The sequence below is a fragment of the Podarcis tiliguerta genome, assembly GCF_965153285.1.
Source record: "Podarcis tiliguerta genome assembly, chromosome: 7".
Lineage (NCBI taxonomy): Eukaryota > Metazoa > Chordata > Lepidosauria > Squamata > Lacertidae > Podarcis > Podarcis tiliguerta.
This window is the reverse complement of record NC_139540.1, coordinates 17237185-17252145: the sequence shown is the minus strand read 5'-3', so window position 1 is coordinate 17252145 and position 14961 is coordinate 17237185. Positions and strand designations below refer to the sequence as shown.

Sequence of the window (14961 nt, the reverse complement as noted above, 5' to 3'; positions counted from 1 at the left end):
CCTACATTGAAATTTGCTTTGAAAGTGAATGAATGAATTTATTATTACGGTCACAGACCAGTTCCAGCCCACATACAATATCAAGGAAGTCGTAAAACACGATAGTGATACATTTGAATTTGCAATTAGGTATAACAGGGACAATACAGTGGTACCTCAGGTTAAGTACTTAATTCGTTCCGGAAGCCTGTTCTTAACCTGAAATTGTTCTTAACCTGAGCACCACTTTAGCTAATGGGGCCTCCCGCTTCCGCTGTGCCGCCGGAGCACAATTTCTGTTCTCATCCTGAAGCAAAGTTCTTAACCTGAAGCACTATTTCTGGGTTAGCGGAGTCTGTAACCTGAAGCGTATGTATCCTGAAGCATATGTAACCTGAGGTACCACTGTACAGATATAGCAACAATTAAAAAATATATAAATTAAAACATAGTCACTAAAATATAACCTAAAATTATCATTTAAGGCCTTAAGCATTATGATAGCACAGCTTCTTTTGAAAGTGTATGATCACTTATAGTCCCACAAGACATTAGTGGAAATCATGGGTAGCCTTGCAAGGGTTTGGCTCATTATGCTTCCCATCCATCTTCACTTCTGATCAGTGAGTCTTGATTGTAACTCAGAGGGCACATTCCAATCCTCAACATATAATGAGTAAATCTTCCATTGCCCCGCCCCCTTGAGGTATTGGCTAAGGTAGGAATGGGGAACCTGCGCCCATCAAGTGATGGCATGGTCAATGGTCAGGATCGATGGGAGCTGTATTCCAACAACATCTGAAGGATCTCAGGTTCCTCCTTCTTGAGCTAAAGGTAGATCCTCATCACTATTTTTGACTTTTGATTGCCAGTGTGTTCAGGCTCCACTTAGAATCAGGACTGTAGAAATAATGCAACATGCATTGTGAACAAAAGCCAATGTAAACCCAGTTATTCCTGATGAAACTTTCACTTTACTCCATTCCACTGAAAGACCGTGGCAAGAGGATAATTCCACAAAGAATAGTGAAATTGCAAGAGTCAAGACCTAACACTTCTAGAGACTTAGGACCCTGTAGTGGCTGAAAAAGCTTATTCAATGTACAGCATCATATCCAAATGGCTATGACTGCTTCCCATCACTACATCTGGGGGGGGGGCACTTGTATTGTGAAAAGCAAAGGACAAGAAACTTGGGCATCTAGTTGTGATTGACCAGACGCATTTCTATTGTCTGTCAAAGCATGCATTGTTTTTGTATTTTCATTGGAGTCTGACAAATATGTCAGCTGTCAAAAAAACCCCAAGTCATTCTCAAGTGACAATAATCACCATCTTTCCTTGAGGCAAAAGTAATGCATGTGAAAAGCCTAGCTGTTATAGGACACCTGATTTCTTTCTATCCTTATCATCTATCATTTATTTTCTCTCACAAAAAGCTGCAAATAGCACAATTTTTGGAGCTAGGCTGAAACTACCAGGGGTACCAGTAGTGCCGAACAGGACTGGAAGCAGGTTAATATTATTTGCAAAACAAATTTGCATCATACCAAAATTGCCTGTTTCAATTGCCATAAAATTGAAACTGAAGAGTATCTGATGCAACTCTTAATATTTTCATAATGTTCTCAGAGTGGCCAATTCAGATATTTCATCAGCCCACAGTAATGCCTGCCTACTAATATTCTGTCGGGATAAGCCAATCAGATGGGCGGCATATAAATAATAAAATTATTACTACTACTACTATGACGATGACAACATTATTGTCAGGATCAGAAAAACTTGTTTACAGTATGTCCTGTTCTTGACTGTTACAACAAAATTAACTGAAAACCTAGATGAATTCTGGGGTGCAATGGACTATGACCAGTTAGTATTACATTTCATTGTTTCCATTTAAAAAGAATGTACCCATTCATGGAAGGTAGTAATCGTTATGCAAAAAAGCAATTTTTCATGCAGTATGAACTATACTTAAAAAACAATCAAGTTAAAAAGAGAGAGAAAGAAACCAGCCTCAATGCAAAATGATTAGCAGAAGCACAAAAGTAGCATGAAGACCAAGATGCACTTGGGTTTATTCTGGTCAAATGCACATTTTCAACATTATCTGGATCCATATGGCACAGATCAGTAAAAGGACAGTGTTCGAGTATATAGAAAACCTAGAGAGACAGGCATATATGACTCTATAAATTACTTGACTCCCTTGCTAGTCCCAAGGACAAATCACTCACCAAATACCATCATATTCCCCAATGTACTCTCCTTACTACCCATTTACTGGCTAAATAAAAAGGTAAAGGTACCCCTGACAGTTAGGTCCAGTCGCAGACGACTCTGTGGTTGAGCACTCATCTCGCTCTATAGACTGAGGAATCCGCCATTTGTCTGCAGACAGTTTCCAGGTCATGTGGCCAGCATGACTAAGCTGCTTCTGGCGAACCAGAGCAGTGCACGGAAACACTGTTTACCTTCCCCCACTGGAGCAGTACCTATTTATCTACTTGCACTTTGACTTGCTTTTGAACTGCTAGGGGGCAGGAGCTGGGACCGAACAACGGGAGGTCACCCCGTTGCAGGGATTCGAACTGCCGACCTTCCGATTGGGAAGCCCTAGGTTCTGTGGTTTAGACCACAGCGCCAGCCCTAATTCCTGGAGATATAAAGTGACTAGCCAATTCATACCCTGCCATACATCTCTTGTATCTCCCCACACGATCTAAAAATCACTTACTCCAATTTTTAGACCACTCTTAACTACCACAGAATGTACACAGTTACTTTTTTAAAAGAAACCTACAGTATTCTTTAAGTGGCAGAAACAGGAGGAGTTTGTGGGACACTTAGAGAAGTGTAGAAGGGGAAGGCCCATGGGTCTATCTATGGCACAGAACAGATTCAAATCTTACACTTTTGCATGCTCTCTGCCTTAGAAGTCTGAAGGCTAAATTGCACCAATACCAAGTGGGAGTGTGCATATGCAATTTAATGAATAATGCATAGCCTCTCATTCTTTGAACTTGCCATGTGGCATCCTTTAAAAAAAAAAATGCATCCTTGACCTGTAGGAGATCAGCATATGAAGCAATAAACCTCACCCAAGTCTCCCTTTCACTGCCATGAAGACACAGCCAAAGGTGGAGGTAGAGTCAATTTAGGGGAAGGTTATATGCAGACATGTCTACAGAATGGGTTTGTTTTCAGCATGGCTCAAACATCTTAGGGTCCCATTCAAACTTTCTTTATAGCTTTGCAATAGGAACCACTGGAAACCCACATATTCAGGAGCTTCTAAATGCTATGGATGTACCATGCAGACACATTGCCAGCATTCTCTATGTGAAAGCTGTAACTTCTCATTCAGTCTAAATTCTAGGAGGGAACATTAGGTTGGCTACTGGATGGGCAATCTGAACATATTATGCCTGTGTTTTATTAGCTGCAATGGCTCCCAAATTTCCAGGCCCAATTTAAAGTGGTAGATTTAATCCTTAGAGCACTAAATGACACGGAAGCCAGAAGACTGTCTTCACCCTTATGTATCTATTCAAACCTTAAGATTATTTTTAGGAGGCCCTAGGTGCCTCCACCAAACAAATGAGGAAGTTATTGCCAGAAAGAGTCTTCTTTTGAGCCTACTCCTTCCATATTTAAATCTCCCCATTTATTGTGAGATGCCCAGAGAACTCTATTATGGATTAAGGGGCATAAAAATGTCGTAAAATAAATAAATAAATAAGTCCATATCAGAAGCCTGAAGGTCTCCAAGCACTGATCGTCACATTGCTAAGATCAGTTAGGCTTTTTATGGGCAACAGACTTCCTCCAGCACAGGTGGGCAGAGCTCAAGAAGTAAAAGACCTTCTTCCCTAAATGAATTTCTCTCTCTTGTAGGGAAGGTCTTTTAGAGTATAGCCCTGTAGGACATGTGAATGTCGGAAATCTTCAAGGGTGTGAAGATACTGTTTAATGCACACGCAGAGAGAATAATTGGAGTGGTTCCTAGGACTGCAATGAATGCCTGGCTTTCTGGAAGAAAACAGGTTATGAATCACTCTGGGTTGGACAAACTGATGGAGATTTCCATTTTTAAAAATTCTTTCCATCAGCTAAGAATTAATCCAACTAAATGAAGTTGCAAAATCAAATGGCAGCAAACCTTCCAATTACTTAGGTCACAATTTTCAACCTTTAATCAGGAAGTGAAAGGCTTGAGATCCTTTACCAATCCCCTGAGTCACCCAGTCTCCTGCATTCAGAATGGCATTAACTATCCCACAATTAACAAAGTTCACCATGTTATGCAGGTCAGAACAGATGCTAAGATTTATAGCAAGATCTGTAGCACCACCCTGTAGCACCGCCTTCAGCTTTGATAACAGAGAGTGCTTTTGTGTTATAGCTGTCTTCTGTGAATGGAACAGAGTTCACATACACAGCAATAGGTTCTCCCAATTTCACTTCCATCTGAAGTCTCCTGTGTCCCTCTAAATATGTTCCTGGGTCTTGGGATATGGGGCAGTGGGCTGCAGATAAAAGAGAATTGGTGACCACACTGTTCTTAGGATTTCAAGCCAAAGTCTAAATATAACATGCCAATATGACGAAGGTCTCTGAAATATTTTACTTCTTCCAGAAGATTGGGAAGACCTTCACTGTATCTTATGAGAATTATTGTGGACCCATCAGGATTTCCTAATTTGAGATGTTCCTGGGTTTGCAATTCCTGCACACTGGGAGAATCAGACCAAACTGGCCCACAGCAATCTACATGACTGATAGAGACCAGCACAGTCAACCTGTGGATGATCATTTCAAATGCCTCCAGCGATCATGGCTTCAAACTAACAGCATTGAAAGTACTGAAAAAGACTCTGAACATGTATCATAAGTAAAAACATAAATTAGGATAATAGCACAACGCTCAAGTTTACTTAACCTTGCCATGAGAACATGAAGAGTCCTGTGGGATCAGAGCAAGGGTCCATTTAGTAAAGCATCATGATGATTACAGCAGTCGAGCCAGTTGCCTCTGGAGAATGCCCAAGTAGGCAATAAAGCAATACCTGCCCCAATTTCTACTCCTTGCAACTTGTTTTCAGTTGCACATTATTGGAAGTTCCAGTTAGATGTTGTGGATAACAGCAGTTGATGGGCCTAGCCTTCATTAATTTGTCTAATCCCCATTTAATGACAGCCAAACCAGTGGCATGTTCTGGCAGTGCATGTTCCGGCAGCAAATTTCATCAATTGGAGTTGGGTATCTTGGGTCCTCCAGATGTTGTTGGACTATAGCTTCCATTATCCCTGACCACTAGTCTTGCTGGCTGGAACTGATAAAGAGTTGGGAGTCCAATAACCCCTGGAAGCCATCACATTTGGTATTCCTGCTTTAGCCTTTAAGGAAAGGCAGGTGCCTGAACTATCTGATCATTCTGGTTACTCTTTGAGGCACTTTTCCCAATTCTACTGTCTACCTTTTTAAACCAAGGTGACAGGAACTGTACAAAGGACTGTGAATGCAGCCACACCATTAACAAGTCTTCAATGACTATATGGAGATCAATTCTGTCTCTGCCTCTATCTTTTGTGCAAGTTTATTTACGAATACTTCTAGATGAGAGCGGTTCTTTGAATATGGAATCAAAATAGAATCTATATCAGATTAGCTACCCCAGAATAATGGGGTGTTGTTAATATAGATAAATCAGAGTGCGTGTACAAGTTGTTACCATCCACTGAAACATTACAGAGGAAGGGGGAACTAGTGAAACTCTTACTCTGCTCTCAGCCCCTCCAATTAGGTTCATGCATATTAAACCCTCCAATTAGGTTCATGCTTATTCCACCCTGATGTAAACATCTTTCCAGGGTTGGTCTGTTAAAACTTTCAAACAAAGACCCCAATCCTACAATTATTTCATGTGAACGAATTCCTGCACCCACGCCAAGTGCCATATACCCTGCAGGTCCACCGCTATGAAAACTCAAAGCAGGATGGTGGCCAAAAGGAATTTGTTCCATTCTAAACAATGTTAAGTATTTTTACCCAATGTTAATCTTTGAAATGAAAAGGGAGAGGAGAAGAAGGGGAGAGGGGGAGAAGGATCGATCTTGGCTGTTCCTTGGAAACTGGATCTGTATAAATCAGTACCCGGAGGCTGCCAAGCTTCTTACGACTGATGCTGCAGACCATGACAGAGAAACAAATCAAGAGGCTAATGAGTTTCAGAAATAAGTTTGCATCCAGCTTGCAAATGAGATTCATATTTCGACAAATGTATTTTAGTTCCTATGGAAGTGAGTCAAGAAAATACAGCATCCGAATGCAGATAATGGCTGGGAGGCTATATACCTGAAATCAGTATGTAAATCCTTAATTAGCTGATAAATTAATAGGCAAGTCCTAATTAACAGATCAAAACAAAAAAGAAGTCCTGGCAACACCACAAGGAAACAATTTTGCATATAGTCTCTACTTGAAGTGCATGGTCATTAAATTTGAAAATGACCATCAAATTCATAAATAGGGGCTTACAATCTAGAGTTGATGCTGACTCGGTATACTCGGTCTCCACCTCAATCATTCTGCCTGGATACTGAGGTCCAGTGCTGAGGGCCTTCTGACAGTTCCCTCGCTGCGAGAAGCCAAGTTACAGGGAACCAGGCAGAGGGCCTTCTCGGTGGTGGCACCCACCCTGTGGAACGCCCTCCCATCAGATGTCAAGGAAATAAACAACCACCTGACATTTAGAAGACATCTGAAGGCAGTCTTGTTTAGGGATGCTTTTAATGTTTAATAGATTATTGTATTTTAATAATTTGTTGGAAACTGCCCAGAGTGGCTGGGGAAACCCAGCCAGATTGGCAAGGTATAAATAATAAATTATTATTATACAGTATTATTACTTTTAGCAATCCTTTTTTTCCACCCCAAACATTGCAATGTGAAATGCAACTACATCCGAAATGCAATGTGCAATCTACTTTGAGGATTGGCTGCCATCACGCATGAAAGCCACAAGGCACACAACCTCCTTTCCCTTCCTCCCCCACAACAAGCACTCTGTGAGGTGAGTGGGGCTGAGAGCCTTCAAAGAAGTGTGACTAGCCCAAGGTCACCCAGCAGCTGCACGTGGAGGAGCGGGAAATCGAACCCAGTTCACCAGATTACGAGTCCACCGCTCTTAACCACTACACCACACTGGCTCAGCCCAGACTGCCATAACCCCAGGAGAACATATAAATCTTGATTAGCCAATTGGTTCATTATAGATCATGTAGCCCTGTGGAATTAATTTCCTCCTAAGAAGGGGATGCATCACTTCCTCTTTCAAAGTAGTGGAGACCACACCCCTCCCCGCAATGAGACATTAACTACCCAATGGACCCACTCCGCCAAATCCCTCCAGCTACCTGTAAGCAGCCATGAAGGGCAAGGGTCAAGTAGTTGGTCATACACATCCAAGCCTCTTGTCCACATCTGCAGGCTACATTAACTGAAACTGATCAATAAGGGTCAGTCAGTTCTTTGGACCTCCTCTGAAATTATAACTACTAGTGCCACCAAGGCTGAAGTGGAGGCAAGCAATTGTATCTTCATAAAGGTAAGGGACCCCTGACCATTAGGTCCAGTCGTGACCGACTCTGGGGTTGCGGCGCTCATCTCGCTTTATTGGCCAAGGGAGCCAGCGTACAGCTTCCGGGTCATGTGGCCAGCATGACTAAGCCGCTTCTGGTGAACCAGAGCAGCGCACGGAAGCGCCGTTTACCTTCCCGCCGGAGCGGTACCCATTTATCTACTTGCACTTTGACGTGCTTTCGAATTGCTAGGTTGGCAGGAGCAGGGACCAAGCAACGGGAGCTCACCCCATCGCGGGGATTTGAACCGCCGACCTTCTGATCGGCAAGTCCTAGGCTCTGTGGTTTAACCCACAGCGCCACCCGCTAAGCAAATATGTCCAAGCAGGTGACAGGTGGTTCAGATGTTACTGTCTGTGACCAGAACACACTTGTCCTTTAAGCACTCTGAAAAGCACTGATAGGTGGCTGTTTGGATATGAAATTCACTGCCATGACCACCACGTGATAAGCACATGCTATAGTGCTTATATACTGACCTCACTATCAGATTAGTGTCACTTGTATTCTAGTTTCTGTTTGCTTCCTTATCCAAATGTGCACTCTAGACCTCAACGCTGGAGAGAGCACCTTGGGGCAGCCTTGTTGATGGCATCCCCCCCCCCTTCCAAATCCCTATTCCTATTGTGTCATGCCTTTTAGACTGCAAGCCTGGGGGCCTTTTCTGGCTAAAGAGCAGGATACGAATACTTCAAATGAATAAGTATATCCATATATTACTAGACCTGCAGAAGCTTCTGTAGTGTGCTAGTTAAAGCGTGTGAGCTATGAGACAGACGTCCATCATTTAAATCTCACAACAACCAAAATTAATTAGGTACCCTTATTTAATCCCATCTCTTCGATGTCAGCCTCCATCTACAATATGGCAGTAATGATATTGGCCAGGTTCTTGGAAAAAAATATTAAGATGAAGTAAGTGACACTTGAAATGCAACGTATAAATTAGAAGCATTAAATATACTAGTAATTAAGTTCTACCATTCGTTAAGCATGCTCAAGATTGAAGCTTTAGTTATTCCTCCCCCAAGACTGGGAGTTACTGAATCGCAATCCATTTCAAATGAAACAGCATTGGGGGTTGCGGGTGGAAACAACTTCCAGAATAGGCAAGATCGCAAGACAAATGTGTGGGGCACTGGAGGGAATTCCAGCAATCCTTTTACTGCATGTTTATAAAATCTGTTCAGTATTTACTGCGAAGCATGAAAATATTAATCAGTTATTTATCTTCTTACATGTTTGGCATCAACATCTGGTGTATGCACAAGTGGTGAAGTCTAACATTTGGAATGAGTGAATATTTAATGCTCTTTTTTCCCCAAACTCACCAGGAAAAGTTAGCATGCATATACACACACACACACACACACACACACACACAAACATATATGAATGAAAGAAGATTCCAGAGCCAACTGTTTCTATCAAATAATTACTAGCTTCATATAGGAGTGTCTGGTCTATTTTAGACTATACTTCTGGTTGGAGGAAAGAACTGATCTTAACTAGATTATCTGTGTGCTGTTTCCTACCCCTTTTTTGTCTTCCTTACAGCATTTTGTTGCCAAGCCTTATTAAACGAGTACGGTCTTCATTGATCTGTTTTATTTCTAGTTCTATTTGTTCACTCTGAGATATCACGCACATCTGGTTTATTTCAGAAAATGCCGCCCAGAAAAAGCATCCAGTCCAATCTAATCAAGAACAAACTTGCCCATAAATAACAAAGAACCTAACAATATCACTGTTAGGAAGATGTAAGAGAATGCTAAAAAAAAAAAAAATCAAATTCCTGTATATTGACTATCACAATCTTTTTGAAAGCCTGAATCAGTTAGTTAAATAGTACGTTCTAAAGAAACACAAAATCAGTTTCTGGATTGCCCACATCTCCCATTTAATGTTCACACCATTATGCCTGCTCGGAGGTTAATGTTTCTGTGCCCCTTAATCATACGTTCCTACCATCCTTACTGCTGGATCCATCATTAAATATTGGCATTCCCAGGAACTATCACTGTAATTAAAAACTGCTGTGTCTTGTTTAACACATCATGCCAATATTATTTACAAGCCATAGGTTTAGCTTATTATTTGTTTTGCACGTTACTTGCAAGAGTACTAGCAGTTTTTGCAACCCAGCATATATTCCAGACAGTCATTTCATAAGAAACCTTTACAGGATAAATTCTTGTGAAAGGGTTCACAGAATCTCCCTACAGCCCTGTCATCAGGTGCTGAAATAAACCAAATGTGTGTCACACTGCAGTTTTAACAAGCTACAAACAGAGCCAGCCTTTTTCTACAGAACTGAAACTGTCAAAAGACGCAATAGATTAATTCAACAGGCTTTATAGAATTAACCTGAAGTTTCCAGCAAGCAAAAATTCAAGTTTTCTATATTACTTTGATGTTTTTAGTGAAATGTCTGTGAAATATGTGACTTTGATTATATCACTATTGGTGAGGTTTCTCTTTAACCAAATTATGCCATTCAGACAGCAAACATCGAGACCCAAAAAAGTAAAGTAAAGTAGTTAGGGGGATGTGGCATGATTGAGTCTAACTGAGAAAAAATAGCACTCATAATTTATAATAAAACTATCTCTAGATGACGTACCGCATAGAAAATCATTTAAGTTTGTCACTAATAAATTAGTAAATTTGTATTATTGTTTCCAACTGGCCTGATTGCACTTAATTGGACTGCTTCATTTGTGGTTAGCGATACATGCTCTCTTTTGTCCTGCTTACTGGAGAGGGAATGCCATTTAAACAAAAACAAACCAAACCCCTTTTTTTAAAGCATTATAGGGTACATGGTGGAAGAGCAGAAAGCCCCACACTGTACCATGATGGCAAAATAATTAGAATAATATTTATTATTAGCCTACATAACAAAGTGGTTGTGAATGATAACAGAATTCTAAGGCAAAGCCAGCACAATGAAAATTAAAAACCTCACTGTGACACGTGGAGACTCCAGCAAGGCACAGTGTTTGGAGATGAGGGGGATTCAGCTGGGAATTTAGGCAAATTAGTATAAAGTTGCAGAGTACATAACTTACAGAATTATGCACTGCCCACCTCCACCCATAACATACCCTGCAGAGTATGCAGAAGCAAAACTGAAAAGAATAGCCACACTGCCTAAGAAAAAATACAGGCCTGCTTCTCCATGCATACTACTATGATGATGAAGTGTGCTAGGATTTATTATGGAATATTACTCTCATAATGCTCAGATGGCTTTCTGTTGTCCGGAAATGTAAGCCTTATAGGCCTGGCACCAGATCAGTTACACTCCTTGTCCTCAAGACTTAATGTTCCTTGCTCCATCAAAAATCAATAAGAAAAGCCATGGCTTCCAGCAACCAGCAGAGATCAGATTGTTCATTTAAAATAATCCAGATACTAATTTTCTGCTACATTATTTCAAGAGAGTTATTTCCCATAGGACTGTATTTCCCCCCAGATATGATCTACCAAACCTGCATGTTTCCCATTTTTAGAATCACATGGCACGAAGCGAGACTTACATGCCGAAACTGCTGAAGGCACATCCCATTCCCTTGCCAATAAAGCCATGGCACATTTGGCTGTCTGCCATTTAAGCATCCCTAAGCCTCCCCATACCCATCCTACCACACATTGCCAACAGATTATTACATCTGTGCAAGGAAGACAAGAGTTGGGCCAGCAACCATTAGGGTGCCACATAAGGGTACAATCATGACCCCATCAAGTCCATACCACAAAAGGCCCATTTGTACCAGGCAAGAGGTTGACCTGACAACTGATGCTATCCCACAAATCGTCCAGGGCCTGATCATAGTGCTAGTCCAGAAACACCTGGAAAGCCACATTTTCCCCATTCCATGGTTGGAAGAAGGGCTAAGGAGCCCTTTCATACCACCCTCTTGATTCCGGACTGTATCCAATGCTAGTCCTACTCAGAATAGGCCCATTGAAGTTAATAGATATGGCTAACAAAGGTTCATTAATTTAAATAGATCTGCTCTGAGTAGAACTAGCATTGGATACAAACTTATGGCTTCTAGGCATAGGCAAACTCCGGCCCTCCAGATGTTTGGGACTGCAATTCCCATCAACCCTGACCACTGGTCCTGTTAGCTAGGGATGGTGGGAATTGTAGTCCCAAACATCTGGAGGGCCAGAGTTTGTCCATGCCTGTTCTAAATTCTCCCCCCGCTTCGTAAAAAAAATCAAAATCAACTATCAGACACAGAATGCAATGTAAGAAGCCCTGCATCATACTGCACAATAGATTGTGCATTGAGTGAGAGGCTGGACTAGATATTTTTCTATGACCCATCAAACCAAGCAGGATAGCTCAGCCAATAAGAGCATGAGACTCTTAATCTCATGGTCATGGGTTCTAGCCCTACATTGGCTAAAAAGGTTCCTGAATTGCAGGGGATTGGACTAGCTGAGCCCTTGTGATCCCTTCCAAACTCTATGATTCTCTGCACAGCATCTGTTTACATAATTTATCTTGAGGAATTTGGATACTTTCACCACCAAATAATATGAGCAGCCCTATCCTTAAGGGAAGCATGATTTGAAGATTCCTTCAGTCATTACCCATTACTACGAGCCCTGAATCCAGGAATAGTTAGTCATGACTGAGTCCCATTGAAACCAAATGAAAAGTCATCACTATCTGATCTGATTCATTTGGGATTCAGTCCTGACTAACTTAAAATGTACTATCCCCGACTCAGTTAAGCAGAGAATTAAAAATTTAATGTGCTAATGCAGCAAGCAAGTTTTTGCAAACATGTGACCTGGCTTGAACATAACATTAAACCGCAGTATACTGTTATGGGGATGAGAATGCTAAGGCCTTAGGTTCGAAAGCTTCTTCCTCTGCTCTCTTCCTCCAGCAAGCTTAAACAGCATTTTACAAATCAGATAAATAACTATTAGGAGTGCCCCAAATAAGAATTTGTATGCTGGGCCTAATAAACCCTTTTCTGTGCACCTAAAGGTCTTTTCCCTTTTAATTTCTGTTTCATCCAATAAGGACAAACTGTAGTTAATTTAGACTACAGTTTATTGAAACAAGCCCAAATCAAAATGCCTTTTTTATCATGGCTGTTTACAAACTAACCACAGTTTAGCTCATTTTGGGAGTAACAACAAACTCTACTTACTTTATATCAGGGCCTAGGTGCTTCCGATCTCCTCCTCTGGTACACACCAGAAGAGGTAAAGTAATTAGTCAAGCAACTCACTTTTGTAAAGTGAAACTGTGGCTTAGCATTATATCCAAACTTAACTATGGAGTCACTCACTGAGCAGCTTCTTGTTAGGTACACACTTAGTGCTAAACCTAAGTCTGCTTCTGAATAATGTGTGAAATGAACGATGAATTCATGCAGACCAAACTTGAAAAGCAGTAACTTAAGTGGCATTGATGTGGCTGTAGCAGCTCACATGAGATTCATTACGCAGGCTTAAAATTGTGTCCCCATGTTTTTCTTGTTAAGAAGCGCACAGGGAGGTATGGAAGTACGGGATACAAACCTGCACATCATAAGTCCCGTTTAGCAGGACAGGCCTTTGGGAATTGATATCCTGCAGGACCCCTGACAGCACAGAACAATTGACTTTCTGGAAGTCTTTGGAGTGGCTGAACTGCACCATGTTGTGGAGAGCCAAAATTTTAGTGTCAAGCTCAGCATCCTGCCTGGTGCGGTTGTGCAGCCCGAGGTGGTACTTGCGGAAGTGTTTGATGAGATCTGTGGGGTCGTTCCCATAGTAACCATAGCCACAGATGTTGCATTTGAAGTCCTGAAGCTCTGGAGACAGAGGCGCCATATCAGGGTTCTCGTTTGCCAGCAAATCTGCTTTCAATTTGCTTGGCCTTGCGTCCCCATCTGAAGGCACTTGTGGGTTTTTTGAGGCCACCGAACCCGGGCTCGAACCCCGGCCCTCGGCTTGACCACTTTGCACATGCACTGTTTCGTCCGTAGATTTTGGTGATGTGCGATGCTCATCGCTTTTCTCCGACAGATCTCCTGGCGGGGTGCAGATCACATCTTGGGTGTCATCTGCATCTGATCTGAGAGGAGACTTCAAGGACTCTGAGATTCCCCCAACAGCTGGAGATGAGAAGCCCTGCATATTTCTGTCTGTCACCTCATCATGAGGAAAGGATGGAACATTTCCTCCCTTATTGTGGCTTTCATAATTAAAGCCAGCCTTTTCGCTTGCTGCGGAGCTTTTAAAGTCCTTTTTAGTGCTGGGAGATGACTCTGGGACATGCGTGCAAAACCCCTCCTTGTCAGTTTGCTCCGCAGCCTCGCTTTGCTCAGTGTTCCCTTGCATCGGACCGGCAGAAAATTCTCGTTGCCTTTCAATAGTGTCACTTTCAGGACCCGGCGACTTGAGAGTCTCGGGTTCACCTTCACTAGCAACGTTTCTTAGAGGGGGGTTCTTTTTCCGGACCATATCTGAAAGCAGAAACAGAAAAAACAATTAGACTGCTTAAACTACGCAGTCAATTTATGCCACCCCTCACCCTTAAACATAAAGGTGCAGTTTCTGCCAGATACAAAATACCCACAAGCTTTTATAAAACACTGGATGCTATCAGTGGCACAGTTACTTGGGCACAGTTACAATGCTGGCACACTCATTTTGACTTAAATCTTACAGAAATAGCAACATTTCAAAATGTAATTTAAATTTTAAATAAATTTTAAAATATCACTGGTAATCTCCAGTTCTGTGCTTGACATCGCTGTAAAAGAATCCCAGTAATGCCATGCTAAATTCTTTTTTTAAAAAAAATCTTATTAGAATAAATAATTATTGATGTGTCATACTGAGATCAGTATTTAGCCTCACACATGCATGCACTCACACACACCAGGTTTTTTTTTGGGGGGGTGGCACTGGCTCCTCCCTTCCTACTGCTGAACCCTATGCCACTCTTTGTTTTAAGATAAGAAAACCCCTTAATTGTGAAAACAGATATAGAACTGAAAAATATATGTGCTACTATAGGCTACATGAGCTATGTTTTGAGATGAGTGTTGCTCACATAAGAGATCCAGAATTTCTTAAAACAAACAATAAACTATGCACTCTTTCATATTTTGCATGGTCTGGGTCTAATCTCATAGTTATCAAGCAAACATAATGTTCGAATGAGAATCTTATCGGTAACTTCCATGCTATAATTTTACAGTACTGTAAAATGTTATAACTTTACTGCCTAGAGCAGGGGTAGCCAGCGTAGTGCTCCCTTCCAGATGTTGCTGGACTCCAGCTCCCATCACCCTCAACCAGCATGGCCATTGG

The 14961-nt window shown here is 41.6% G+C and overlaps 1 protein-coding gene across 10 annotated transcripts in view; it reads right to left on the bottom strand.

Moving 5' to 3' along the window:
• TRPS1 (transcriptional repressor GATA binding 1) overlaps positions 1-14961 on the bottom strand; it is a 236193-nt gene that overhangs the window by 157393 nt on the left and 63839 nt on the right. For all 10 annotated transcript variants that reach the window (XM_083450401.1, XM_083450408.1, XM_083450406.1 and 7 more), the window contains one exon: positions 13180-14108. In XM_083450401.1, coding sequence (XP_083306527.1) covers positions 13180-14108 — 929 coding nt within the window. The remainder of the gene's footprint in view (positions 1-13179; positions 14109-14961) is intronic.